At 37.1% G+C, this 27,397-nt stretch overlaps 1 protein-coding gene across 5 annotated transcripts in view; it reads right to left on the minus strand.

The window, feature by feature from the left end:
• Window positions 1-27,397, minus strand: part of HECW2 (HECT, C2 and WW domain containing E3 ubiquitin protein ligase 2) — a 367,339-nt gene that overhangs the window by 46,521 nt on the left and 293,421 nt on the right. For all 5 annotated transcript variants that reach the window (XM_058549472.1, XM_058549475.1, XM_058549473.1 and 2 more), the window contains 5 exons: window positions 26,758-26,892; window positions 23,362-23,464; window positions 21,282-21,378; window positions 5,460-5,543; window positions 1,522-1,631 (listed from right to left, as the gene is read on the minus strand). In XM_058549472.1, the coding sequence (XP_058405455.1) occupies window positions 1,522-1,631; window positions 5,460-5,543; window positions 21,282-21,378; window positions 23,362-23,464; window positions 26,758-26,892 (529 nt within the window). The remainder of the gene's footprint in view (window positions 1-1,521; window positions 1,632-5,459; window positions 5,544-21,281; window positions 21,379-23,361; window positions 23,465-26,757; window positions 26,893-27,397) is intronic.

The raw sequence follows: 27,397 nt of genomic DNA on the forward strand, positions 1-27,397 counted from the left end.
GTGTTTCTACCTCCTAGACATCCTTTGAATTAATTCCCTTTTCTCCATCACCATTAGTCAAGCCCTTTATCATGTCACCTGGGTTCATTCGACAGCCTCCCAAATGGGTTCTCTGACTCCAGGCTCTCGGCTTCTAATACATCCTCCATATTGCCACCAAACTGAACTTTGTAAAACAGGATATTACTCCATAAACTTTGAGTGGCTCCACACAGACTACAAAGCAAGACTTCCATGGCCAGCCAGCCCTAGTCTATCTTTCCAGTGTGAGTTTTGAGAACTTGCCTTCACTTGTTTCTATTAATTTGTCCTAAACTACTCATGCTTCTGTGGCTTACTCTTTTACCTAGAATGTCCTTCTTCCTCTCATCCACCTGGACACTCCTACCCATCATTGTTCAAGGCTCCCCTTCACACCTGTTGTCTTCATCTTTCCCCAAACACCCAACCCCCACTGCAGAAGGAGGAAGTGTTCCCACATCATGTTCCCATACACAGTCTCTTCACTACAGGAGCAAACACAGAGCTTTACAGTCATTTGTTGACTCACTGCCCCACCATGAATCCTTCAAAGGTAGAGACTGTATTATTCACCTTTGTAACACCAGGGTCTAATTCAGTGCTTGGATCATAGTTGGATGCTCAACAAATCTGTGTTAAACGAACAAATTAATAGACCTCTTCCTGTTTGCAGTATTTAATTAAGCTGTAGCTTCATTATCATAGCAGTAGGTGAAAACACATGTTATATATCAAAGAACATACAGCTTCTAGTGACACATATAGAGTCTGGATTTCCATTAAAATAGTTTTAAACACTGATAGCTGATTAAGTGTGAACAATACATTGCCTATAATAAGGATAAATATAGCTGATATTCTGTCAACATGATGACTACCTTCCTTTAAAAGAACTCATTTGCTAAACTGCATTTTCTATCATTCACTCATTCATTAATCCATTCACTCCTTCATTCACACCATACCTCTTTCAAAAAGAATTTGAACTTAATTTTAGTTTGTTTCATTATCAATCTGTTTGATCTGCCCACACATTTTCATCTTCCTGTCCAATGCAGTTAGTGACTACTGCAGGGAAAAACTATCCAAGTCCATTAAACTGACTACGTTTAATTCTATATTATTTTTTTGAAAGTAGAGATTTCTTTTTATTATTCATTGAATCAGTCTCCTAACCAAAACTAATTTTTAAATCCAAAAAGCTAACTTAGTATTTTATGCCCTAACATTTTCCAAGATATATTAGGTACTATATATCATGATGAAAAGTAAATTCTATATCTGAGTATATCATACTGCTAACATTTATCCTCCTGTTCTGGAATGTCATTATCTTCCTGTCGAAATGAATCCCCACGGAAACAAGCCATTTTAACAGACAGGAAGTGCCACACAAAAGATGTGCCCAAAGTGTTCCCTTTCTGTTCTTTATGAAGGACAGATGTCTGACGTTAGGGCTCACCCCCCAGAGAATTCACTGCAAGCAGCAGGTGGACTCACCTGGCGAGTTCTGGGGAGAGGACACGGGGGAGCCACGTGGGGACTGACAGTAGCTGGGGTGGAGTAAGGCATGTGGAGGCACATATGACATTATCTCTTCTTCAAATAAACTGGGGAAAGATAAGAAAAAAATGCATACTTTAGCCAGAGAGGTGAGGGAAAGCCTTGTTTCCACAACGAGGAAGACAGTCGATCTCTCCTGCAGGTAATCCTTGGGACAAAACGGCTGGCTGCTGCAGCTTTTGTGAAACCTGTGATTATTTGCCTGTTTTCCCACCAACTTTGGACCATATGATTTCAATTTTGCCACTTTAATGTGTGAGTTTGAGATAACATGTTTGTTTGAAAATAGACCTGGGTTTTTAGATTTGGGAATAAGATTCAAACACACAGACAATGTTTATGGAGAACCCTTAATAAATATACAACATATGTTCTTTATCTTTATTTCAAGAAATACACAACAGGGTCTCAGCTTTCAAAGAGCTTAAGATTTAATGGGATAATTAAAAGCAAAATACAACAAAACACCTCCTAAATTGTTACAACTGCTAAATAATTAGCTCTCTTGTTTACTCTGGCTTTATAATGTTTTTCAAATGTGAGGATTTTGATCTTAGATTATTCACCCCAATGTCTTCTTTCTCCTCCATATTGAAATTTCTGTTTCTAATATTCTCCTAAAAGATAGTAACCAGGGATCTGAGGTCTTGGAATCCCAGGCTTTTCGTTAAATATTACGATAAAGAAAAGTTCTATTGATTGCACTAAGCTCAAATACAGAAACACTTGACAAAACAGAATTAAAACAACAATAAAAATAAGAGGGTATAGGATTTTTAATTAAGAGGTGGAAGCAGGTTTTCCTCAAACTTGGCCAAATCTAAAAATCTGTTACTTGTTTTCAGAAAACATTCAGAAGAAGGGGCAACAGTTTAATCTTACAGAGATCTAAGGAAAGGACTCCTAAGGGGTATAGTCCTGGTTCTCAACCGAGGCAATTCTGCCCCTCCCCCACAATGTCTGGGGACATTTGGCAATGTCTGAGGACATTTTTGCTTGTTGTAACTGGGGGGGGGGTGCTTTTGGCATCTAGTGGGTAGAGCCTAGGATGCTGATAAGCATCTTACAAGGCACAGAATAGCTCCCTGCAACAAAGACGTACCCAGCCCAAAACATCAATACTTCGGAGGCTGAGAAGCCCCGGATTATAGCAATGCAATAATACTTGATAATTCTTTCTCTGGTTCTTCATTCACATGCACATGTCTGCTACACCACTGCAGTAAAAGCATTTTTAGACATATTTTTTAAAACCATCTTTCCACTTTTAAACTATGAAAGTCAAAAGATTTGGAAACAGAAGCAGTAAGTAATCGTATTTGTAATACCAAACTAAGACCTGAAATAGTTCTCTTTTTCAATAAATCAACAGCCATTGGAATAATGTGAATTTAAAATTAATTGCTAAGGAAAAGTCCCACATACGAGCTGATGCCACAAAGGTCTAGAAACCTATGGCTACATCGGAATTAGCATCCTCTCCTCAGACTCCTACAGCTGTGTCCCTTTGCTCCCTGACATTTATCACGTCTTTTACATATAACCAGCACTCCGAAATCTTTCACATCGAGAGAGAGATTTTTTTACTCGAAAAATTTAATACATAAGTGATAGAGAATAATATAAAAACACTCACTACATATCATTCAGAATTAACAAATGTTAACACTACTAATTTTGCTTCAAACACATACATACTTATAGATCTGTATATATCTACATATGGATGTATATGTAGGTGTGCATGTGTGTATATGAAGTCCCTTTTGTTCTATACCATGACTTTAATAAGTATCCTGCCTTCCATAATTTCATATTTTGCAATATATATGTATAGACGAACAATATATAGTTTTGCCTTAAACACTGCTAAAAAATTACATAAATGCTACATAAGTATATAGTATTCCTGAACCTTTATTTGTTCATAATATATTTCTGATATCTATCTATGTTGATACTTAAGAATCTAGGTGATTACTTTTACCTGCTATGTAGTAGACCATTCTATGAACAAATCAGTTTATTACCCCTAAATCTTTTGACAAATATTTACTTTTTCCCCAGCTTTCTGCTTTTATCAATAACAGTGCAATGAACATTCTGTATATGTCACCTTGTGTACATGTAAAAGAGTTTCTTAGTGTAAATATGGTATATCTCTAACAGCTGAGTTGCTTAGTCATAATGCTTATGCCTTTTCAACTATACAAGACATTGTCAAATTGTACTCCAAAGAGGCTGTAGAAATTGCAATCCCACCAAGTCCAGACAATATGAGAGTTCCTATTTCTCCTCTGGTATTATCAGACTTCTTAATTTTTTCAAATCTAAGAGTGTGAAATAGTATTTCATTATTTGAAATTGCATTTTATGATTACTAGCATCTTTCCACAAGTTTACTGGCTATCATACTTCAATTTCTATGAAATGCCTTTTTATATCCTTTACCCATTTTTCTTTTGGGTTCTCTTCTTTTAAATTGGTTTAAAGGCATTCTTTACGTATTCATGATATCTTCGTTTCATGTGTTGTGAATATACTCTCCCAGTTACCACGTAACACAAAGAAACTCATGCAAACTGTGGTGTTTACCAAAATACAAATATTCTAAGCTATTTGTAACAAAATCATGACTTCTGTTTTGTAATCATTTTTGTTTTTACTAATTCCAAAAGCAGAATTCTTTACTTTAAATGAAAAACACCTTAGATTTCTAGAATGAAGTGAAAGAGTCATATCCTAGCCAGAATTTTGTAACAAAACTTACTATTTTATCACCAACCAAACCATGGTAGAAACATCACACTCCACGTTAACTGACCAATAATCTTCCTGACCATCTGGCACTCTACATCCTGCTTTCAGAACTAGCTCAGTACACCATAGCTGGGGGTCACCTCCCAGACTGAGAAGTGACCTCCCTCCCCAGTAGGTCCTGTTCAGGATCAAGCGAAGTGAAGTATCTACGGCAAGTGATTATATCCCCTTGAATTATGCTCCAACTATACAGTAAAGGAAAATAACTTTTTGGCTTTAGTTTTACAAATGCGGCAGTCAGAAATGGTTAGGGTCAAGATCATCAAGAATAACATGAATGAGATTGTTAGCATTTGGGGATAAATAAAACACTGCCTGATATGGCTCAGCATGACATTCCCTTTAATTCTATGGAGGTTACAGTGGTGGGTGTCCCAGCCACTGGGCAGAGCAAAGCATTACTTCCTCTGGCCTCCTACATTTGAAGGATATTATTAAAAATGAGGAAGTCTTTTGAAAACTTGCCAGTTTCCCTTCAAACTACTCTAAAATTTAAAACCAAAGCTGATCTAACCATCAGGAAAGAAAACATAATCAGTCAGTTTTATGAAGGGCTATCAAGTTGGCAGTGAGTACCAGGGACCAAATTTCAACTTTCTGATCTGATTTCCCAAACCTAAACTCTCAAAACCATAAAGTAAATAAATAATGTTGAACCAACAAAAGGGGACAAAGCACATTTTGAGAAAATAATTTGAAAGAAAATATAAATATGACCTCTCTTCTCCTCTGAAGGGGCAAGCTGTGTATACTCTTCTGTTCCATCCTGTGAGTGGGACATTCTATTCACTGGCCTCTACAAATCTTTCCCTTCTCCCATACCACCTCCTTTACCAGTAGAGTAACAAAATCAAACAGATCTCAGTGATAAGAAATGCAATCTGAAATGAACTCTCTCTAAACCAGCATCCTACATCTTCAACATGAGTATTCCACAAGACTTTAAGAATAAAGGAGACATCTTTAGGCTACCAATATTGTCATAGTATTTTCTAAAATGCTCCACAATATCTCACAACAGGAGACTTTCCTCTTCAAGAACTGGCGTTACGTACCTCAGCAACATAACAAGGTCCGCATCGCTTGAAAGACGCACCAATCCTGGGGTCCCTTCAGTTCGAATAAATTGGATCTTCTCCCTATTCAAGCAAAGAAACAGCTCAAAATATACATGGTAGACTTTTGGGACATAACTCAGTGCTTTAGGCACCCTTTTGGGTCATAACCATTTTGGGACTTACTATGTGGCAGCTACTGTGCGATAACCTAGGAATACACATTTAAGTGACATGGTCCTTGCCTTCAAGGAGGGCCTCGTGAGCATCCACATCACTCAGTTCTAACACTGTAAAAAAATTCTTTTATTGCTTTCATCATTTTGCTGCGCAAGTATACTATAGGTAGTAGTGCCATCCAACCAATAAAACTCAGTGTCTGCTTTGAGTTAAAGCCTGGCGCGGGCCTCAATCTAAGCAACAGTCTGGACCGCTCAGGCTGATTCCCTGTTATTCCAAAAAGGGAGTGTGTAGGAGTATTCACCTGTTTTCCTGAGGGTATACCTCTAAATTAGGTGTGATGAGCACATTCTCACCTAGAAGCAGATAGTATCTATTTTGCATTTATATATTCAATATAAAAGCACACAGCTCTTTCAAGTAACTGAAAGCCTGAAACACTTTCAGTTTACTACAGTCAGCGAAATACACTGTGTGTACACTTGTGCAAATGTATATATACTACTTACACATACATATCAAACACAACAATGTGAACTATTTCTATCCTTATTTTATTATAGATAAATGTGATAACACCAGTTGTTTTTCTTTTTGTTTGCTCAGTCATCATGTTACTATTTTCAGTTCTTTCTAGGAATACAATTTTAATAAAATTTTTCTTAGTTGCGTCCCTTCACTTCAATCACGCTATTTCAAAGCACACCACATTAATTTTTATAAGAATTATAAAAAATAAGAATGTAAACTATGGTACTGAAAGCACTACATTTAACAGGAACACAGGGGCCAACACAAGTGTGCAATTTTACTCTAAGTGCTAACGACACGTATTCTGATTCCTGAGTACTATAAAATAAAATGTCAATCTCTGATGTACTTATTTAGACTTAGTTCTTATCTATAGAACATCTTGCTTTTCTGCTTGACATTTTCATCAAGTTCCACTGCATTTTATATTTCCAAATTCCAAATCCTCTTCTTGATTTCTTACAGGCTTGAAGGCAATGAGATGGAAGGCAAGCTTTAATTGCTGAGATGAAAAATTCCGTAATGCACAGAAAAGTCAAATGATTTGCCCTTAGCCACATAGCTTAAATAGGACAGAGTTTGGTCCTTGGCTTCTTCTGGCTAGATCCATTTACATAATATGTTAGCATATGAAGCATCTCATCTTTGGTATTGCCCCATTTTCTTTCCTGTCTTTCATTGCCAATAGACATATATATTATGAATGGCAAACATGAATGTAAAGAACTTGTCCAGAAGAGAAAGGCCAGCCTCTCTGCTTAAAGTTATTTCAGTTTCACGGCTCGAACCGAGCAGAACATTTTCCCTCAACTGTTACACACTTCTGTGAAGTGTGAAGCACATGACAGAAACCAAGGCCCATTATCTGGTGAATGATTTTTTGATAAGAGATTAAAAGTTGGTTTAAAAAAGCTAAATTAGAGAAAAGTTATCCTGCTGAAAAAATGAACAGTAACTTAACCAAAGAAGTACTCTTGTAAGGGTCAGTAACAATATGCTTTGATCTTGAAGAATCAAAAGCTATCTCCCAGAGTTAAGCACAGCTTATCTCCTTAGTCTATCATCAAGGAATCCAGCAAACAGAACCAAACCAGAAAACAAACAGCTGAGCACTCTCCTCCACTTCTCTAACTGGAGCTACAGAGCAGGCTGAGTGATGGAAACGATAGCATGCTCTGGACTGCAGCCTGAATGCTTCCTGTGAATAAGGAAAAGATCATAGCTTCCTGAGTCACAAGGATGACAGGGTGAGGAAAGGAAAGGGAAAGACACCAGAGGAAATACGCCAACTGGGAAACTTTTCATCACTTTCCAGATACTATAAGGTAGTGAAGGCAACTGGTCTGATTCTTTGGGCGAGAACATACTAGAGGCAGGCTGAGACTAGTTTTCTATCAGGCCAGCTAATTTATCACAATGACAAACTGTGGGTCATATGTTTCCAGGAACAAGACACCGGAACATGTTATCATCATGCCACTAAGTACTTTCTTATAGTCATTCATTTTTTCAGCAAAGGTGATACCATGCCCTATTATGTGCTGGGCATGGTATCACCCACTGGGAATCCAATAGAGTATGAGACACAGTCCCTTTCTCAAAGAGGTCATGGTGCAGTGGAGGAAAGGAGGTCAATGGGCAATTCTAGTATTATATGAAAATATTTAAATGTTTGATTCACTTAACTCTGTTTAGGCCTTATACCCACTCCCATTCTATAAAGTCTTTCATAAAGTTCTTTCACGTAGAAACAAAGAAGGCATTGGCTTATTGACTGGCCAGAGAGCAGATCAAGGCTGAGGAAGAGAGAAGTCAGCAGATATCCTCAGAAATGTCACCAATCTTTTCTGAGAAAAACAAAAAAAACACCAGGAACTACTTCGTGGTTATCAGGTATTTGCCCAATATTCTACAGATCAGTATTTCTCAAACTAGTGTCTCTGTCTACTAGAAATCTACAGACATAAGCTCGAGTTCTGGGAGAATTTAGAAATTTTGTGTTTTCACTTTGATGATCAAAACTGCTAACACTGAAGTAAGCATATTTTGGATAATCTAGATGACATTTACAACTGAACACTGCCATGTAACTTCAGCTCCCGTGTTTGCATTTACAAGGCAGTTGGTGCCAAGTGATCAGAGATGAACTTGCAAAGTGCTGGTGAGCAGGCCCTTAGGTCTGCAGGGCCTTGATGTTAAATATGAGAACAACAGTCCCTGTCTGCCTCTCAGGCACAATTCTTGTACCGTTTAGAAACACAAAACTTTTCTTTTGCAGTATTAATTTGCATAATGAAACTGATGAAGTGAGGCAAGGTAATGCATACATAAATTGCCATAGGCTAAAGAGAAAACAAAAGAAATGGATTTAAAAAGTAAACTATGCATTTATGCTAAATATAGCATAAAAGATGTCATGGCTTATTCTAAGAAGAAAAATTTTGTAATAGCTTGCAAATAGAAAAGTGGTGGTAGGATCATCACATGGTACATTTAACGATGCATTTTTTTCTCCAGTATTGTATTTGGGGTGCACTACTGAATGAACTGGCTTGTCAAAACAACGAATCAGTAGATAAAAATAAGCTATTTGTTAAGAAGGAAAAACGATGACCATGATAATGCCACAGATGCACATGATGGATCATCAGATGCAAAATCAAAAGAATCAAGTCAAACACAAGTGAAACAAAAAGCACAAATATATCTTTCCACTGACAGTGGTTTCAATATTGGCGATTTGGCTTCTGAAATTTTATTTTTGTTTTGTGATCTTCTCACATCAATATCATTAATTCGATATTTTTGACTTAGTTTTTACTTAATTTGTATGTCTTTTGGTTTTATAGTTTATAAAAGCTGTAAGGATAAGAAGTTTATGCATATTTTACATTGGTAGGTATTTATGTTTCATTAAAATAAAAGTGGTTAAAGTCAACATTGTAGATCTGCAATATTTCTTCTACTTGTACAATGAAAAATAACAGACTTGGCTCTTAACAAATTTTCATGAGTCCACTCAGTGTCTGAAATAAACATAACAAGTTTGAGAAATATTATTAAAGATACATGACTCTGATTAGAGGGGCATTTAAAAGTTACATTAATGTGTTTATTCAAGTTTACTTTACACATTTATAGTTAGAAGGAATCTGTGACAGTCCTCTAATTTCTTTCTCTGTTGCCTTCTCCTTAATGAAGAAATTCTATTCAATTTTAGTGGCTTATAATGAGGTTAAGATTATATTCAAATAACATGCCGTCATTTGACCCTCTGCCTGGGTGTGTTCCTCTCTCTGTGCCCTTGGGAGCACAGCCAGCACCTCCTCCACCGCACCTTCTCACTGGGCCTCTCAGTTACAACTTAAGTTCCTTTTGAAACGCGAATTTCTTGAGGGCAAAAGCCCTTCCTCCTTTATGTTTGTGTTCCCCAAACACCCATATACTGTGCACACAAGGAGTGCTCAGTAAAAGATAAAGCAGGCACATGATCAGTTAATGTCAAAATAACCGAGTTGGCTCCAAACAAATTTCCCTGAGTCCACTCACTGTTTGGAATAAACTATCTTGCTATCATTTTTTGTTGTGGCTGAGAAAAAGAATCAGAAAGCTGACATCAGATTACTAAAACAGAACCCACTGAGGGAAGTGCAAAGACAGGTAAAAAGGCAATCTCTTAAGAAAATTCACAGCTGTCATAACAAGATGTTAAACTGTACAGTGACAACCTCAGAAAAAAGTTGGTAGCGACTGCTGTGTCTCAGATGCCCATTATATTTAGACCTTTGTAACCACTTCCTCCAGGGCACAGAATCACCCCAGAAGATCAATTTGAGCAGAAGATCATCCGAGGACAATGAACACAGTCTCAAGACCGGAATTCCCACAGAAAAGACTCTCATTGAAACCAACCAACATTTTGGTGAAGTTAAAGAAGGGCACGTGATCAGAGACAATCAGAAGCAGCAATGCTTCTAAACCACAAAACTCTCTGGATTGCAGACTCTGCACACACATGGTTCAGTAACACCTTCAAAAATACATATGTTTTTTAAAACTGCCTGAGGGCAATTTTGGAGAAATCCTCCATGACTTCTCTAATGGTGTAATGTCAAGAAAGGAAAATTAGCACTGATCATTCATACTCTTTATTACAGTCACAGGGCATGGTCTGACTTGAAGGACAGAGCCAAGTAGTAGAAAGAGCAACTTTTCTTTCTACTTCCCATTATATAGGTTAGATTTGGAAATATAGGTCCCTTATGGTCACACGATTCTTATGGACACAGAGAACTGACATCAATTAGCCATATGTTTAAGGGCAAAATTTGTTGTAAATAGATATAAATCAGCTCCTTGCTAAGAATTTAGAGTTACTTAACTCCCTTAGCTTGTTTCCTCATCTTGAAATAAGCATAATTATAGTACCTGCCTCACAGGGTTGTGGGAAGGATTAAAGAAATAAATGCAAATAAAATACTTAGCATGGAACCAATTACATAGTAGTACTCAATAATTTTATCTATTGAGTATATTATTAGATAGGCCTCATAATTATTTATTCCTTTTTCATAATTATTTATTCCTTTTTCAATGACCTAATGAAAATAGAGCCAAACTAGATGCCTGGTAACTGACTCCTTTTTCCGTTTCTGTTGTTAGCAAGTTGTTTTAATCATGCTCTTTAACTTTGGTTAATTCCACAAATATTTATTGAGTACTTTTATGATATGCAGCAGATAAGACACTGGCCTCTCTAAAAAATGCTGTGAGTACCAAAGAGATAATGCATATAAAGGCTTTATAGTTCTCATAATTCAATAGATAATGGGAAACATTATTCTCAATAAAGTAAAATTCTATATAAAGAAAACATTTCGGACTCCAAAAAGGATTTTAGTTATTACACACAAAAGCATTTGGTTATAAGACACCTTACCTAAGGCATTCTAACAGCTTGAACCCTAAACCCATTGTTATTCTGAGGAATTGATATCTAGAATATACTAGAATGTATAACTAAAGGTTATACATTTGTATTTTCTTATGCATTATAATATTTTATTATGCATTTCCTAAGTGTTTTAACTAAAAATATAGTCAGGAATTGATACTATGTTATATCTGCCTATAGTTTTTCTTTTAAGATAAATATATATATAAAAAACCCAAACAAACAAATTGGTTACTGTGAAGCAATTAGAATGGACAAGCCAGTTAAACAGCAAGTAAAGGGATAAATAGGGATAAGGCAATATTTTCTAAACAGTGATATAAAACATGAAGGCAAGGGAAAAAGAACTTGAGGGCCAGCCCCATGGCTTCGCGGTTGAGTGCGCGTGCTCCGCTCCTGGCGGCCCGGGTTCGGATCCCGGGGGCACACCAACGCACCGCTTCTCGGGCCATGCTGAGGCCGCGTCCCACATACAGTGGCTGGAAGGATGTGCAACTGTGACGTACAACTATCTACTGGGGCTTTGCGGAAAAAAAAGAAAAAAAAAAAGAACTTGAAGCACCAATTTCTGGAAAACAGTACTACAAAAACTAGTAGTTTCCAACATTTTGGCAGTCATTATTTAGAAGACTAAAAAAAGAAAAAAGTCCACCCACAACAGAAACAAAAACATAAAATACTTTGGGAAAACCTAAACAAGAAATATTCAGTTCCTAAATAAATAAACAAGAAAATTTTATTGTAAGAAATGAAAAGGTTGAATATGTGGAAAAATGTATTTTAGTTGTAGAAGAAAAATAGAAAACTATAAATATTTTAATTATATCCAAATAACTTAAAAATAAAAAACAATCCCCATCAAAATCTCAACGTAATTTTAAGAGTTGGGAACATCACTCAAAATTCCATCTCAATAATCAGAATAATGTTTTGTGCTAGAGAAATTTAGCCAAGTTTCCAAAATAAATAATTGTTATGCTATCATTTCCTGAGATCTAAAATGATGTATTAGAATATACAAAGATATATAAATTGTTGTGTTAAGTAGATGGATTCTGTATCTTTATATATGTGATTTTGTGTCATGGAAATGTAGTACTTGCCCTCTGAGATAAACAGTTTTATTAAGTTTTTCATTAAGTTTATCATTAAGCTATCATTAAGTCCCAAATATACTGCCCATGAAATTGACTGATTTACCAAATACTTCTCAAACACCCACTCTATGCAATATAAGATATGAGGTCCTATGAGGATTAAAAAGATGAGTTATGATATAGAACTTGACTTTATGTTGCTTGCACTTGATTTGGAATACAAGTACATAAGAAATAAATATGGTAGAAAATTACAAGATGTTTTTAAAGATTTTAAGCACAGATGGTACTGTTAAGCCATTTCTATTGTAAATTATAAAAGTCATACACATAGGATACCTGATTTTTAGGACAATGGCACCCTGATGGGTCTGCAAGAATGTTTTCTGTAAAATGTACCCCCAAGGAACTGAGAGTAATAACTGATTCAATGGGATGTATTAAGAGTATCCATTTGTATGTAGGACAATGTGCATGAAACAAGGAGATTTTAATTTTAGCCAAGTTAATTTTTCTGAAGACAGTTTTCATAACTATCTAAATCCATTGAGAGAGACAAAAAAGAAAAAAATACATTACTAACAGAGAGGGGATACATATTTTGTTTGCTTTGTAAGAAATGCTTCTGATTCACTAATAACATTTGTCAAAAGCAGATTTCATTAAAAATCATTTTGTGCTATCATAAACGATAACGCATTGTTCTCTATGATTTTAGAAATGGCTGTTATTCTTTTGGGTTTAGGGAAAGCACTGAGACTGGATTCAGTAGTGAAATTTTTCTTTGGGCCACACAGAGTCCATATCTGATGAGCTACTGCAGAAGACGACACTTTGCTGAAGTGTTTTCTTGATAAATGCAATAGAATACAGCAAAAATCAATAGTGGAACAGACATACCTAAAACATGGCTATTCTTTATGCTAGAAAATGGTTTGAAAACCCTGATGGAACCATTTGTTAGCAAGAAAATACAATGCTTTAAAGAAATATCCAGTGGACGAACATATTTGTAATTTGGGAAATCTTTCCAAGTTATATCAGGGAACTATATTTATGAGAAAATGATTTAACAAATACCTCGGTGTAATACTTTAAAAGAATTTAAACTAATTTTGGCTATGAGAGTTCTTCTTTTGGGCCTTTTTTTTTTTTTTAAGTGATTGTCCAGTTGTTTTCAAGTTAATAGTTATGAGATTCTATGCATGGAAAATGTGAAAACTAGACAAATACATGATGTATATGTCAAAAGCCTATATACAACTATAAACTAGCATGTCCACTCAAATAAAAACGAGTGGCAATTACTCCTTTTGCAGAAGCCATAGACTAGGTGACAGCATCTTAAGAATCTGTGTTCCTTACTGTCCTAGGTAGCAAAATCCCAAATCTCTCTTTAGATCTACAAGATTAGCTGCCTGTGAAGATGTTTTAACATAACTTTGTATGGCTTCTGAAATGGTTATCTCAATGAGGTTGCCAAGATATTTTGACCCTCAGCAACTTCTGATGAACCATGAGCGAGAGGCTCAGTCTTCTGTGTAGGCATGGCACAATGGAGGCTGGTTTCATCTTAGACATGGAAAAGATTTTAGAGCAAATCTTCACATGCGGAACAGTGTGAGCCCAACACTAGAAAGCCTTCCTAAACAGAAGTTCATCGTGGAACTCAAGAGTGCCTTTCTGTATTTTAACTATATTCACAGAATCATATGGTTCCATTTATTCACAGGACCAGTCTCAGGAATAGTGGTTTTGAGAATCAGAGTAAATTTAGGGGCAAATTACTTTAAACTGAGGCCTTGCGATGCAATAAAGAAGTGTAGGACAGATTACTAAGATAATATTAATTTAAATTTGTGGTATGCTTACTACTGCTTACACAATACCAAGTACTTTAAATACATTATCTCATTTAATCTTCAAAAGGACTCAGCAAGTCAGAAATTCCTATTGATATTTTACAGATGAGGAAATGACAACTTGGAAGGGTTAAATCCCTCATTCAAAGTTACCTGGTGAGTAACTGCAGAGCCAGAATTCAAACCAGGTCTGTCTGACTCCAAAGCTAAACTTTTCTTTTTCTTTCCAGTTTTACTGAGATATAATTGAGCATAAGTTCAAGGTGTACAGCATAATGGTTTGACTTACATACGTTGTGAAATGATTATCATAACAAGTTTGGCCATCATCTCACAGAGATACAATAAAAAGAGAAAGCAAAATAAGAAAACAAATATTTTTCCTTGTGATGAGAACTCTCACGACTTACTCTCTTAGCAACTTTCCTATATATCATACAGCAGAGTGACTATAGTCATCATGCTGCACACTACATCCCTAGTACTTACTTACCTTGTAACTGGAACTTTGTACCTTTTGACAACCTTTCTCCAGTTCCCCCACCCTCCACCCGCTGCCTCTGGTAACCACAAGTCTGATCTCTTTTTCTGAGTTTGTTTGTTTTTATATTCCACATATAAGTGAAATCATACAGTATTTTCTTTCTCTGTCTGACTTACTTCACTTAGCATAATGCCTTCAAGGTCCATCCATGTTGTTGCAAATGGCAGGATAATGGCTGAATAATATTCCATTGTACATATAGATATAGATATAGCTATAGATATAGATATAGATATAGATATAGATATAGATATACCATAACTTCTTTATCCATTTATCCATCAATTGATGCTTAGGTTGTTTCCAAGTCTTGGCTATTGTGAATAATGTTGCTATGAACATGGGGGTGCAGACATCTTTTTGAGTTAGTGTTTTTGTTTCTTTTGGATATATACCCATAAACAGAATTGCTGGGTCATATGGTAGTTCTATTTTTAATTTTTTGAGGGACCCCCATACTGTTTTCCATAGTAGCTGTATCAGTTTACAATCCCACCAAAAGTGTACAAGGGTTCGCTTTTCTCCACATCCTTGCCAGCACTTGTTATCTCTTATCTGTTGTCTTTTTTTTTTTTTGGTGAGGAAGATTGGCCCTAACATCTGTTGCCAGTCTTCCTCTTTTTTCACTTGAGGAAGATTGTCTCTGAGCTAACATCTGTTCCAATCTTCCTCTATTTTGTATGTGGGATGCCGCCACAACATGGCTTGATGTGTAGGTCTGCACCCAGGATCTGAACCTGCGAACCTTGGGCCACTGAAGTGGAGTGTGTGAACTTAACCACCATGCCAGTGGGCCAGTCCCTGTCTCTTGTCTTCTTGATGATGACTCTTCTAATAGGCGTGAGGTGACATCTCATTGTGGTTTTATTGCATTTCCCCGATGACTAGTGATGTTGAGCATCTTTCCATGTACCTCTTGGCCTTTGTATATTTTCTTTGGAGAAATGTCTATCCAGGTCCTATGCCAATTTTTTAATCAGGTTATTTGTTTTTTTGCTATTGAGTTGTATGACTTAGCCCCTTATCAAATATAAGATTTACAAATATTTTTTCCCATTCTGTAGGTTGTCTTTTCACTTTGTTGACAGTTTCTTTTGCTATGTGGAAGCTTTTTAGTTTGATGTAGTCCCATTTGTTTATTTCTGATGTTGTTGCTAGTGTTTTACATGTCATATCCAAAAATTCATTACCAAGACCCATGTCCAGAAGCTTTTTTCCTATGTTTTCTTCTAGGAGTTTCATGGTTTCAGATCTTACATTTACGTCTTTAGTCCATTTTGAGTTAAGTTTTTTGAGTGGTGTAAGACAGGGGTCTAGTTTCATTCTTTTACAAGTGAATATCCAATTTCTCCAGCATCATTTATTGAAGAAACTGTCTTTACTCCACTGAGTATTCTTGGCTCCCTTGTCAAATATGAGTTGACCATATATGCTTGGGTTTATTTCTGGGCTCTCGCTCTGTCTCACTGATCTATGTGCCTGTTTTTAGGCCAGCACCGTACTGTTTTGATTACTATAGCTTTATACTATAGCTTGAAATCAGGAAGTGTGATGCCTTCCGCTTTGTTCTTCTTTCTCAGGATTGCTTTGGCTATTTGGGGTCTTTTGTGGTTCCATGTAAATTTTAGGATTCAAATCTCAACTCTTAAGATCTATATTCTATTACTTTCCAAGAGCCATTATTAATGGTGGTCTTTCAGTGACAGACAGACCAGGACTCTCCAATGACCATTACTATATGGTGTCAATAAATTATTTTAATCAGATGTATTAAAAAATTCAATAATTATGCCTATGTAAATGGTCCATGGGAAAATAACAGTTCTAATCCAGATTTCCTGTTATTTAAATTTGGTACAACAGAGATCAGAAGTTTGTCATGTTGGTTCCAGACATCTGAGTGAGCAGAAAACAAATCAGGAGAAGACTATGAGAGACAGCTAGGCAGGTCTTAACAGGAAAATGCTTCAGGATCGGCAGAAGTACATTTATGCTATTTTGACCAAGCAACTCGGATGTTAGCTGAGATGAATATTTCCAGCCCAATATTAAAAGTAGAAAAATTCATTTGCTAGAAAACTGGACAAGAAATAGATTAGAAATTTTGAACACTGGGGTTTGTTTTATGAAAGCCAGCTTTTGGAAATTTTAACTTTTTATTTCATAAACTTCTATAATTCTGTTTGATAATTTTACAATGGCACATACTATTTTTAAAATGAAAAAAATTAAGAGTATAATCGAGCAATAACAAAATTCCAGGGCTCTTAAAATAGGATGACGGAAAGAAATAGAAGGTCATATAGTCTGTGTTTGCTTCTATTCTGGTGAACACTGAGACATGGATCCATTTGTCTTTTGTGGCTCAGAATTTCTTGACTTCCAAGTTACTAATTTACTAATGACATAAAAAATGGAATGGCCCAATTTACACAGAATGTGATCACAGACCACATCCTCATGGCAAGGGAACTTATTTAAGGAAGCACTCAAGAAGGAATCAGCCTGGAGCCCAAAATAATTATGACTGATGCCTGGGGAAAGCTGGACTAGTAGACAGACTTACTGGGAAATTCTCAACTTCAAGTTTTATGACACTGGATCCTTGTTCATAATAAAATGTTGTACAAATACCAATACCAAAAATTTTATTGAATTTGTATTAATTATACTCACCTATAAAATATCCTTAAAAGGTTGTGTTTTCTTAATGAATATATTTGTCTTCAGATAAAATATTAGACCATTTTATTTCAGCTTTTATTTTAATTTCACAGCATACAAAAAGCTTCGCAGTATGATTACTGTCTTTCAGTGAGACCCAATAGAAGGATATAGTAATCCAATGGTGACACTACCCATTTGATGGAGGTGGTACTGAGGTTGACTTTTCTAACTGAAGAAATAAACCTTTTCTGAGATTAAAAAGAAAAAGGGAGGACAACTTCGTAGCATTCGTATTTGCATGATAGATGACATTGGAGCAGTGATTTAAATACAGCAGTTGAAAGCAAAAGCCATATCCCACTGCATGGAAGACCACAGCCATTTTACAGGAAAAGATACACAAGTGGAGTGTCAAGGAAGAGGAAGCTATATATGGATACAAACTAAACAAACTGCCGCTATCCTCTGGTTTAGGAGGAAACACAAGCAAAACAGGAAAAATACAAAGTAAAGAGGTGCACCTATTTGAATCTCCCAAGGGCTAACACTTTTTCTTCATTATACTATGGATAAAATAAGAAAGGATATTTCTTTTAAGTGGCTGTGCTACAGAGGAGGAAGAATGCACACAGAGCTACACTGGCATTGGGAACGCTTGCTCAGGATATGACTGCAAGGCACACAGTTACTTCTGACACACAATTACTCAGTGGCTCTATTCCATGCATAAATCTCTTATCAAAAATATCACTGAAATACGAGATTAAAGAACCCCAGCTGGTTCCCCACCCCTGCGTTTGTGGGAATGTTTCTTACAATGCAGTTTGTAACTATATGAAACAGAATGTTCTCTGAGATATACAAACTTCCCCATTATGTTGCTATGATAAGCAAAATGCTTAACTACCAAAAACTTTTCAGAAAATAAAAGTGCACTGTGACACACACTCTGTAAGAGGAACAGCATTATCTCATTGATTTAAGTTCCTGCTTCCTTCTACTTGTCATGACTGTACACACTTTTTTTTTTTGAGGAAGATTGGCCCTGTGCTAACATCTGTTGCCAATCTTCCTCCTTTTGTTATTTTTCTTTTTTCTCCCCAAAGCCCCAGTACACAGCTGTATATCATAGTTGTAGAGTTATAGCTCCTTTATGTGGGATGCTGCCTCAGCATGGCTTGCTGAGCGGTAAGTGGGTCCGTGCCCAGGATCCGAACCAGGAAACCCCGGGGCACTGAAGCGGAATGTGCGAACTTAACCACTACACCACCAGGCCGGCCCCTACATACACTTTTTATGGTCAAATTCTGTAAACAGTTTTAGAAAGTGTAAATGGAAACTTAAAAATAAATTTTGGCATAAGATGGAAACTTATTTCAAAACCTACCAAATAATTTCTTAGTAATAGATTATCATGCGAGATCTATGTTACAAGAAAGACTGTGCTCAACTGAGGACCCCAGGTGTCACTAAAAAATAAAAATCTTTGGCAATCTTTAGAAGATTAGAAACTTTTAAGACTCTAAAAAGGAAGAGAAATAAAAACAAAACTGGAAGCTACCCTCTGGGGCCTGCGGCTCTTCCCTCTGTTGCAGGATCTGCTAAGGTTCTGTCAAGTCACTAAAGAATAACGGTAATGTTGGACGCCCTGTTCAGGTATATAAATCACCCCATTTCTCCAATGGTGGAGATCTGAGGATATGTTAAATTGGTGTAAATAAGACCGTGGAGTGCAGAGCAAAACCGGAAAATAACTTGAGTTTCCTCCTTTTTGTTCTTATTTGTGGGGGTGGGGTACTTTCAGAGGAACAGATATTGACTAGAAGTGTGTGTGTGTGTGTGTGTGTGTGTGTGTGTGTGTGTTGGGGCTGGAGTTGGCAGAAAAGAGAGAAAATAGAGTTCTTATTTCATGATTAGCAAAAGAGGAGGGATTTTGTTTTGTGACCCAGAATCCCTAAGATCTCTCATTAGACAACTGAGGAGCTCATTTCTGCAATTTCATGAACTAAAACGTCTTACACAGGGTTCTCTAGTGGACCATGGATTACTGAGTGGATGCCATAATATAAAAACATACAAAATGAGAGCTTGTATAATTTTTATAATTGTTTGTGATTGAGAACAGCATGCTCGTCAAGTTGGGGACACTGAGACTTGAGTCAGATGTTAACTAATGTGAAATTGGGATTTCTGTATGAGTAACGTTTGTGGTGTCAAAATTATATGTAGCTTTAGCCTTAGAAACTTTAGAAGGTAATGACAACTTGAAAGATATGAGAGACTGACAGGATGGGGGTGGGCAAAATGGGTGAAGAGAGTCAAAAGGTTCAAATTTCCAGTTATAAAAAAACAAGTCATGGGGATGTAATGTATGGCAAGGTGACTACAGTTAATAATACTGTTTTGCCTAATTGAAAGTTGCTAAGAGAGATCTTAAAAGTTCCCATCACAAGAAAAAAAAATTCCGTAACTATGTATGGTGATGGATGTTAATTAGACTTATTGTGGTGATCATTTCACAATATATACAAATATTGAATCATTATGCTGTACACTTGAAACTAATATAATGTTGTATGTCAACTATACCTCAATAAAAAAAGATAGGAGAGACTGAGAACATCATAAGAAGAATATTTGATAATTTATTTTCAAATCAACAAATATATATATATATTTACATTCACTATATGCAAAGTGCTATTCTAGAGATTTGAGCAGTATGGAGGAAAAATAATGATGAGTTGAATAAGATCCCTATTTGTACGGAGCTTATAATCTAATTGGAAAATAAAGCATGAGGACTTGAAAAGTCAAATTAAAGCACAAAAGTCACATAACCAAAATAGTATGAAGGACAACTTGATATGTTACATAATTAATTATCAAATCTAGACCAGAGGTTATTATACCTGGCTGTGCCGTCGGAATTATATAGAAAGGCTTTAAGAAATTAAATGTTTGCGCTCTACTCTAGACCCTTTGAATTAAACTTCTGGGCAGGGCATGGGAGGATGGGGGGTGTAGATTCAAGGAAGGGAGACAAGACCTGGCAATTTGTACTTTATAAAGCTCCCCAGGTGATCCTGATGAAAACAGTTTGGCACAACTTGGTAGAGTAGTATTTGAGAATCACTGCTGTGGACCAGGATGGCACCATGGGGCAAAAGTATTTCTACCAGTAAAGGTGGCGTGTAAACTAAATGGGCTTTGAGTTATGCCAGATTTCCAGCAGAAACTCACACTTTTTTCCATCTCCACTGATCCCTAGAGCACTGAAGTTGAGAAATACTAGACTAGATCATGAGAGCACAGTGGAGCTCAAAAACTTCAAGGAGGGGCAGATTGTATTGAGTTTTAAAGGAAAGATCTTTCTTGCCAAACGCAGAAGAAGAGAAAAACTTCTCAGGGAAAAGGAACAGCATGTATTGAGGAAAGTAAAATTGGGCTTGCAGCGTGATGCATCGAAGAGTTGTTTAGAAGAGAGGGTTCGTGCAGGGGAACGCTGGACTGTGGAGAGGATCAGATTCCTTTCTTGGGTTCCACTGTGTTTTTATTACGGAAAAATGTGAATACCAAGTATTTTACCTGGTAAAATCAAGGATTTTATAAATTGCAATTCAATAAACTCTGTTACTTTTGTTTACTCAAGCTACACTCAAAAAAGGTTAGTGTCTTATTATTTTCATTATAATCTGCGCATCTAGGATGCATTTTTGGCTGTGAATTTTTGTTTCTCTTTCATTCTTTTTCTTTTTTCAAGAGGGTTCTAGGTTCTTTTGTCAATCTTATTCAACCTTTGAACCTAATAGAGAAAAGCCAGGACTGCACTGACCTGGTGTTGATGACATAAAGTGTTTGTGCACAAGATGCCTTTGTTCAGAGAGCCAGAAAGAAAGAGTGAATTTCTGAGATGATTATCAGTGTTACTGAAGATTTAATAGTTAGGCGTACACGACTTAAACCAAATACCAATATTATGGTTACCTGAGTGAGTGATTCCTAGTAAGATCAGGTTGACGCTCCTGTAGAATTTCAAAGATGTTGGGTTGGCGCAGAAATGCAACAATCTTGTCATTATAAGCTGAAAAAATCAGAAAATATAATAATATTTTTAAAATCTGTTATTAGTTTTATGCACATAAGTCCAAACTTTCAAAAATCTGTTTTTCTGGTTAATATTCCTTATACTCAAAGTCATAGTTTGGAGCCACTACAGATGCTTAAATTCCAATTTGTGTCTACCCTGTCATATGAGTAGTGGACTTAGATCTTTTAGGTGTGACTTACTGAAGCACTCATTAGACTCATTTGATGAGCCATATTTACTACCAAAGTGCAAGATGAGATCACCAGCAAGATTCTAGATATTGCTCGCTGTAAGCTACTGCTTGCCAAAATCAACCTCATCAGCATGTGTTAGACATGAAAAACCATCTTCTGATTAAACATCAGCCATCTAGAGATGCAGAGAGGTAAAGAGGCAGAACAAGAGTTGCCAAAATGCAATAGTTGCCAGGAACAACTACTATCAAAACGCAGCGGACAAATTATCCCCAAATTCTATGTGGAAATAAATGCCATTAAGCTACACATAGCTCTTTACCAAACCAATCATACCAACAGCTACAACACAATCAGCGTCATCAACTATGTACACAATATGTTAAAAGAAAAATTTATATCTTAGTCAAGGCTGGCTAACCTCCACAGAAGATTAAAAATAGTTACAATTTAGTAAGGGCTCTTTTAATACCTCTTTTGCCAAGAAAACTAATTTTTTTACTTAAAATGAATCATCTAGATTATATGTATTTATAATCAGAAATAAAGATATATTTAAATCACAGAACTGAGCATCTGAATTCTCAAACATCACTAGTTCTAGTTCAGTTAACACTCTTGTGTTTATAAATATGATCAAGAAACATGCCTTACTTAAAGCAACAAATGATCAAACAAAAGAAATACAATTTTCTAGACATTTGCCAGTTCAAATTTTAGTTGCATCATGCTGCCTACACATATACATTTTAGTTAAATGTGAATAAAATCTTTTAAAAAATACTATCTGCTAACATGAAATCCTATTGCCACACTCAAAGTGTCCCCAAGTGTACCTTCACCATATAAAAATAATGAAAACACATTTACAATTGAAATTGTGTCAATGGTTTTTACATTCCATCCACAATAGGGGACTAGATAACTTTTTGAGCAACAATTTTATAGTGCTTTAAAATTCTATGTGCAGTATTTAGTATCCTATTAGTAAGGGCATAATAAAACGTAGATGTTAGACTTTGACCCAAGATTTCTTCTTATCCAGTGGTTGTCAAACTTCTTTAGACCAAGCGCATTACATTACATTTCACATTGAAGGTTTTCCTAAAAAAGTAAAAATTTTAAAGTAAAAGTAGACAAAGAGAGAGCTGCTCAAATTTAAGATGGAGCAGGCAGCCTATCTGGCCTCCTGCCGGTCTGTCCACTCCACTGCCTTAAGGCTCCAGGCTTAAAAACTGATCTACTTCAACCTCATCATTTTAATAACAACTCAAGTTGTTCTTTAGGCTAATTTGCCCACATTCATTTATTTTTATTTTTCAATTTTGGAGGCTCTTGTTACCTTGTATTTGCTACAAAAACCCTTAAGACTGTGCCATCATTGCTTTCTTGTTTTGTGAGGCTACTACAGGCTCACACCACACACCATTTAAATTCTGTCCCAAGCATGAGATATATACTAAGTCTATGTTTGTCCTAACGCTTAATTTGAAATGACTACATAATACAGTTGCCTTAATAACTTATTTTTCCTTAACTTCAACAATCTAATATAATAGCTCTACCCAGAAAAAGTTAGAGTAGTATAAAAAAATCTCATCCTATAGGATTTTACAAGACATACGTGCTTTGAGACTCAAATCAATTTCTTAGGGATAAGGCAATCGTTTCTCAGTACAGGGCAAAAGCAGCAGGCTGATGACAGTAAAGTTTTAGCACAGAATGCAAGGTGCACACTGATGTGAAAAGCAAACACAAAGACTTCTGGAAAGGGATGACATACCCACTGGAACCATGTCCTGGTACTGTGGCCGACTGACTGTATTGAACGTACTCGACGGCCTGGGAAGAACTGGTGGTCCTGCATGTCGAGAATCTTCTCCTACCTGCAAACACAAGCATCATTTATGTTCTGCCCCAAGACCTAGAGGGCTTTATATCAGCACCTGGAGCCAAGTTGTTCAAAATACTTGACAACGAGCACTGTTAAGGACCAAGTGGTCAGAACAGAAGCCAATCGAGGAGCTAACACAGGATTCTCAAAAGCTCTGTGTTAGCTGCTGAATTGAGGGGAGGTGTTGGGGCATCCATATCCCCGTCCTTGAGAGGGGGTCGGGCAGTGACTATTTACCAAGTGGTACAGGACTAGTTCCCAATGCTTACAATTATTGGGGCTGTAGAAGCTAACTTGCAGACCTGTTCATCAGGAATAACTTCCGCCTCGACAGAACACAACCAGCAACATGATGATCAGAGAGAAGACCTGGATGGTACAAAATATCTCGGGGCACTGCCAGGATATACCTTCTTTTGGCCAAGGGAGGTCAGGGAATTCCCTGCCTCAGCAGAGGAGGGGAGGAAGAACAGCAGGCTTCGTGCAGGTTTCTGAGTTGCTGTATTATCTCCTTGAAGCAATTTTACACACCTATTAGAGCACCCAGCACAACAGCTCTTTCTGGTTTGAACCTCCCACACCAGGGAGCTAATCGCAGCAGGTGTGGAGGAGCTAAATAGGGTTGCCCTAACCTGAATTATTTATTGTACCTATTATAGATTTAGAAACTCATACATCCAAGTAGATAAAGAGAAATGTCCATTAATATTCTTACCAGAAAACTCTAACATTGCTTTAGCTTCTGTTTCAGCATTTTCCCCCCACATTAAGAAGTCTTCTAAGACCACAGCAGAACAGTAGTATAAGAGAGTAAGAGAACAAAAGCCAAAATAACATGCTGGATTTATAAATTGCTGCTTTTAAAATAGAGCCTCTACTCCCACCCCTTCAAACCTTCACAACCATTTTATCCTACTGCACCAGTTAGGCGTTTGGTGAGGGTTTTTCCAAAGGCCCTAAAACTAGAAATATTGTCCCCACCCTCCACTGCTTGCTTATCCTTCAAGAATGCCCTCACTCATCCTTTAAAGCATAGTTCAAACAGCCCGTCCTCGAGGAAGCCTTCCCTCCCCTTCGAGCTGACGTTAAACGCGACCTTCTCTGAGCTCCCACAGCACTTGGTGTACATTTCTAAAGCAGCTGCCATTATTATCAGTTTATAAAGCATTTTCACTCATATTTTTATTCATTAGGATTATGGTTAGTTTCATATATTCCCTCCTTAATAAGAACACAGGAACATATTTATTTGTATCTCTCACACCAACCACCATGTTTCCACACTGCAGGTGTTTGGTAAGTATTAATTTGTTGGATCTTCCATCCAAAATTTCTACTACCTGGAATATTTGCTAAATAAGTAGAAGAGAGCGGCTGGAAAGACTTGTGTATGTAACTGGAAGTTTCTCACACTGCTTTTCTTGAGTTATCGCCTTTGAGGGATGAAGTCAGCCACTCTTGGGGGAGATTCAATCATTAACTACACCTTGTTTGTCAGGCCCAGAACTCATCATTTCAATACACCAACATAACTTTCTCTGCCGTCAGTAGGTGGCCATGTGTCGTCATTTCCCAGAACAGCCAAAGGTCTTCTCCTTGACACCCCACTTCTTCAAACCACACTGCCAGACAGTGGGCAAGCCCTGATGAATGTGCGTCATGCTGCAGGATGTGTATGCGTCCAACAGCTAGGCCAGAGAGCACATTCTCCTCAAAGGTCTAACAACACTGGGACCGAATGCTGAGTCTTCATGGGGTTATCTCTGTTCTACTGCTCAGTGTCCATCAATAGGAAGAGAAAGCTTCATCCAAATTTTAATGTGTACCTTAGGTCCCTCTCCCACAACAGGCGACTACTAGACCATGAAAAGAATTCAAGTTCTGAGGCAGAGGGGTTGAAAGAAAGTAGAAGTATAGCTATTAATCTCATGCAGGTAGTCCTGACCAGACCAAATAGCAGCTTCATACTGAGAAGTCAAGATAAGGCAAGCGGCTAAAGGGCACTGGCCATGTGGCAAAGTCAGGCAGGGCCCTAATCATGCTACATATCACGCACGCGGTCCAAAGGTGAGAGGTCCGTTCTGCTGTTAAGATGAATGCTGTTAGCAGCATCCAGTTCACCACTAATGATTTCAACGACAGCAAGGTAAAGATTTATTAGCTACTCATAAAACATAAATATTTTGGGGCATACTTCATCCTGCAATAGATTTATATATCATTTTTATATGAGCTTCTCTTGTATACTCTTCTATGTCTGCACTTAGAACCAGCAAACACACATGATGCACTAGAGCAAGTATGTAAATAATGAGGGGAAATTCCAAGAGTGGAATTTTGATGAATCAAATCGTTATTTATTGCATTCATAATTTTTTCTTGTAATAGAAGCTACGAAAATATTTGACCTACAATATAATACTGAAAATATGATATGCACATAGACGTGGAAAAGGCATGCAGGAAAAGAATCTTAATTCTATTTATCTAAGGGAATTTTTAGAAACAATGTGGATCGAGCAATGATATACATTCAAAGCATAAGCCCGTATTAAGGAGAAAAAATTTGACGTAACACATTCCTTTTATTTATATAAGCTGCTAAAGAAAAAAGGAAACAGGAAGCAATTCTTTTTTCTTTTCTTTTCTTTGGTTAGCCTATCAGGGAGCCCTCATGTGGTTACCACGGGACACTGCGAACTAGCAAAGGAGAACACAGTAGAGTTTAGTGATTCTTAATTCTGCCCATTTTCTGTGGGCACTTAGACTACATAAATCAGCTCTCAGATATATCCGAATTTTAAAAAATATTAGTGAAGTTATCACAGCCCCACACCTTTGGCCAAAGATTTAAATCTAATCCAGCAACCCTCACTTGAGAAACTTCCCTATATTTAACCGAATTTTAGCACACTAAAAATTACATTCATTTCTTCCTACAAATTCAGCGGCCCTTAGGTGTGCAAAACGGCTCATCATCCTCTCTTGACCATTTTATTACATTATGAATTCTCCCTCATCACCCTTTGAATTTAAAAAAATCTCTAATTTCTTCAACTTTCCTCATATATCCTACTTTTTAAATTTGTCATTTAGGCTCCATGTATTTCCGGAGAAGCCTTGCCAACATTCCAACACTTTTCAGCCTCCAAATGATAATCTGTAAATCAAACTAGAAAAACAAAACCAAAAAATAATAACAGCCAGCAGGACTCCACAAACCGCCGCATCCCTGTGGCTTCTCTCCCCCAGCAGGCCAGTCCCCAAGGCCCCCACAGGACTCACCTCGCCGGCGCTGTGGCTGCGCTGCCGCGTCAGGTGTTGCCGATGAACCAGTGCGCTGGTGGGTCTACTGCTCTGCAGGGGGAGCCGGGGATCGATGAAAGTGGTGGTACGGGAGTTGTGGTCGACAAAAAACGCCTAGGAAACAGTCCACTCAATCAGTAGTCAACACACACCACACACCTGTCTTAGCTGACCTACCATTTCACACATTCCAAAAAAGACCCACTTCTCAGTAATGATCTTAGCTCCATTTTCTCATAGTTTTAAATCTTTGGGGGAATTTTCCCTTACTCCCTCAAGACAAACCAAAATAGGGAAAGCCATGCTTAGACTGGATCCAGAATGAAGAGAGCAGGAAGGAACATTATTCCTGGTTTTAGGAAATACTCTAAGGGATAGTCATCAAAGATAGGATCTTAGAAAGAAGCCATATGAATGGATATTTGAAGTTCTCTTAACTGATGCTCTCTAAGCTCTTACCGCTATCCCTGGTTATTATGAAGTTCTTACCACCTGAAACTTCAAACATCATTGACTTCTCCTTCTCTTTTCCTTCTGCTACGCAGGTCAGCCCCAAGTCCTCCCCATCTGCCCATTGTAGTGTCTCCTCTGTATGTCCCATCCCAGTCTGACTACCATC

Source organism: Diceros bicornis, chromosome 10, assembly GCF_020826845.1.
Source record: "Diceros bicornis minor isolate mBicDic1 chromosome 10, mDicBic1.mat.cur, whole genome shotgun sequence".
NCBI lineage: Eukaryota > Metazoa > Chordata > Mammalia > Perissodactyla > Rhinocerotidae > Diceros > Diceros bicornis.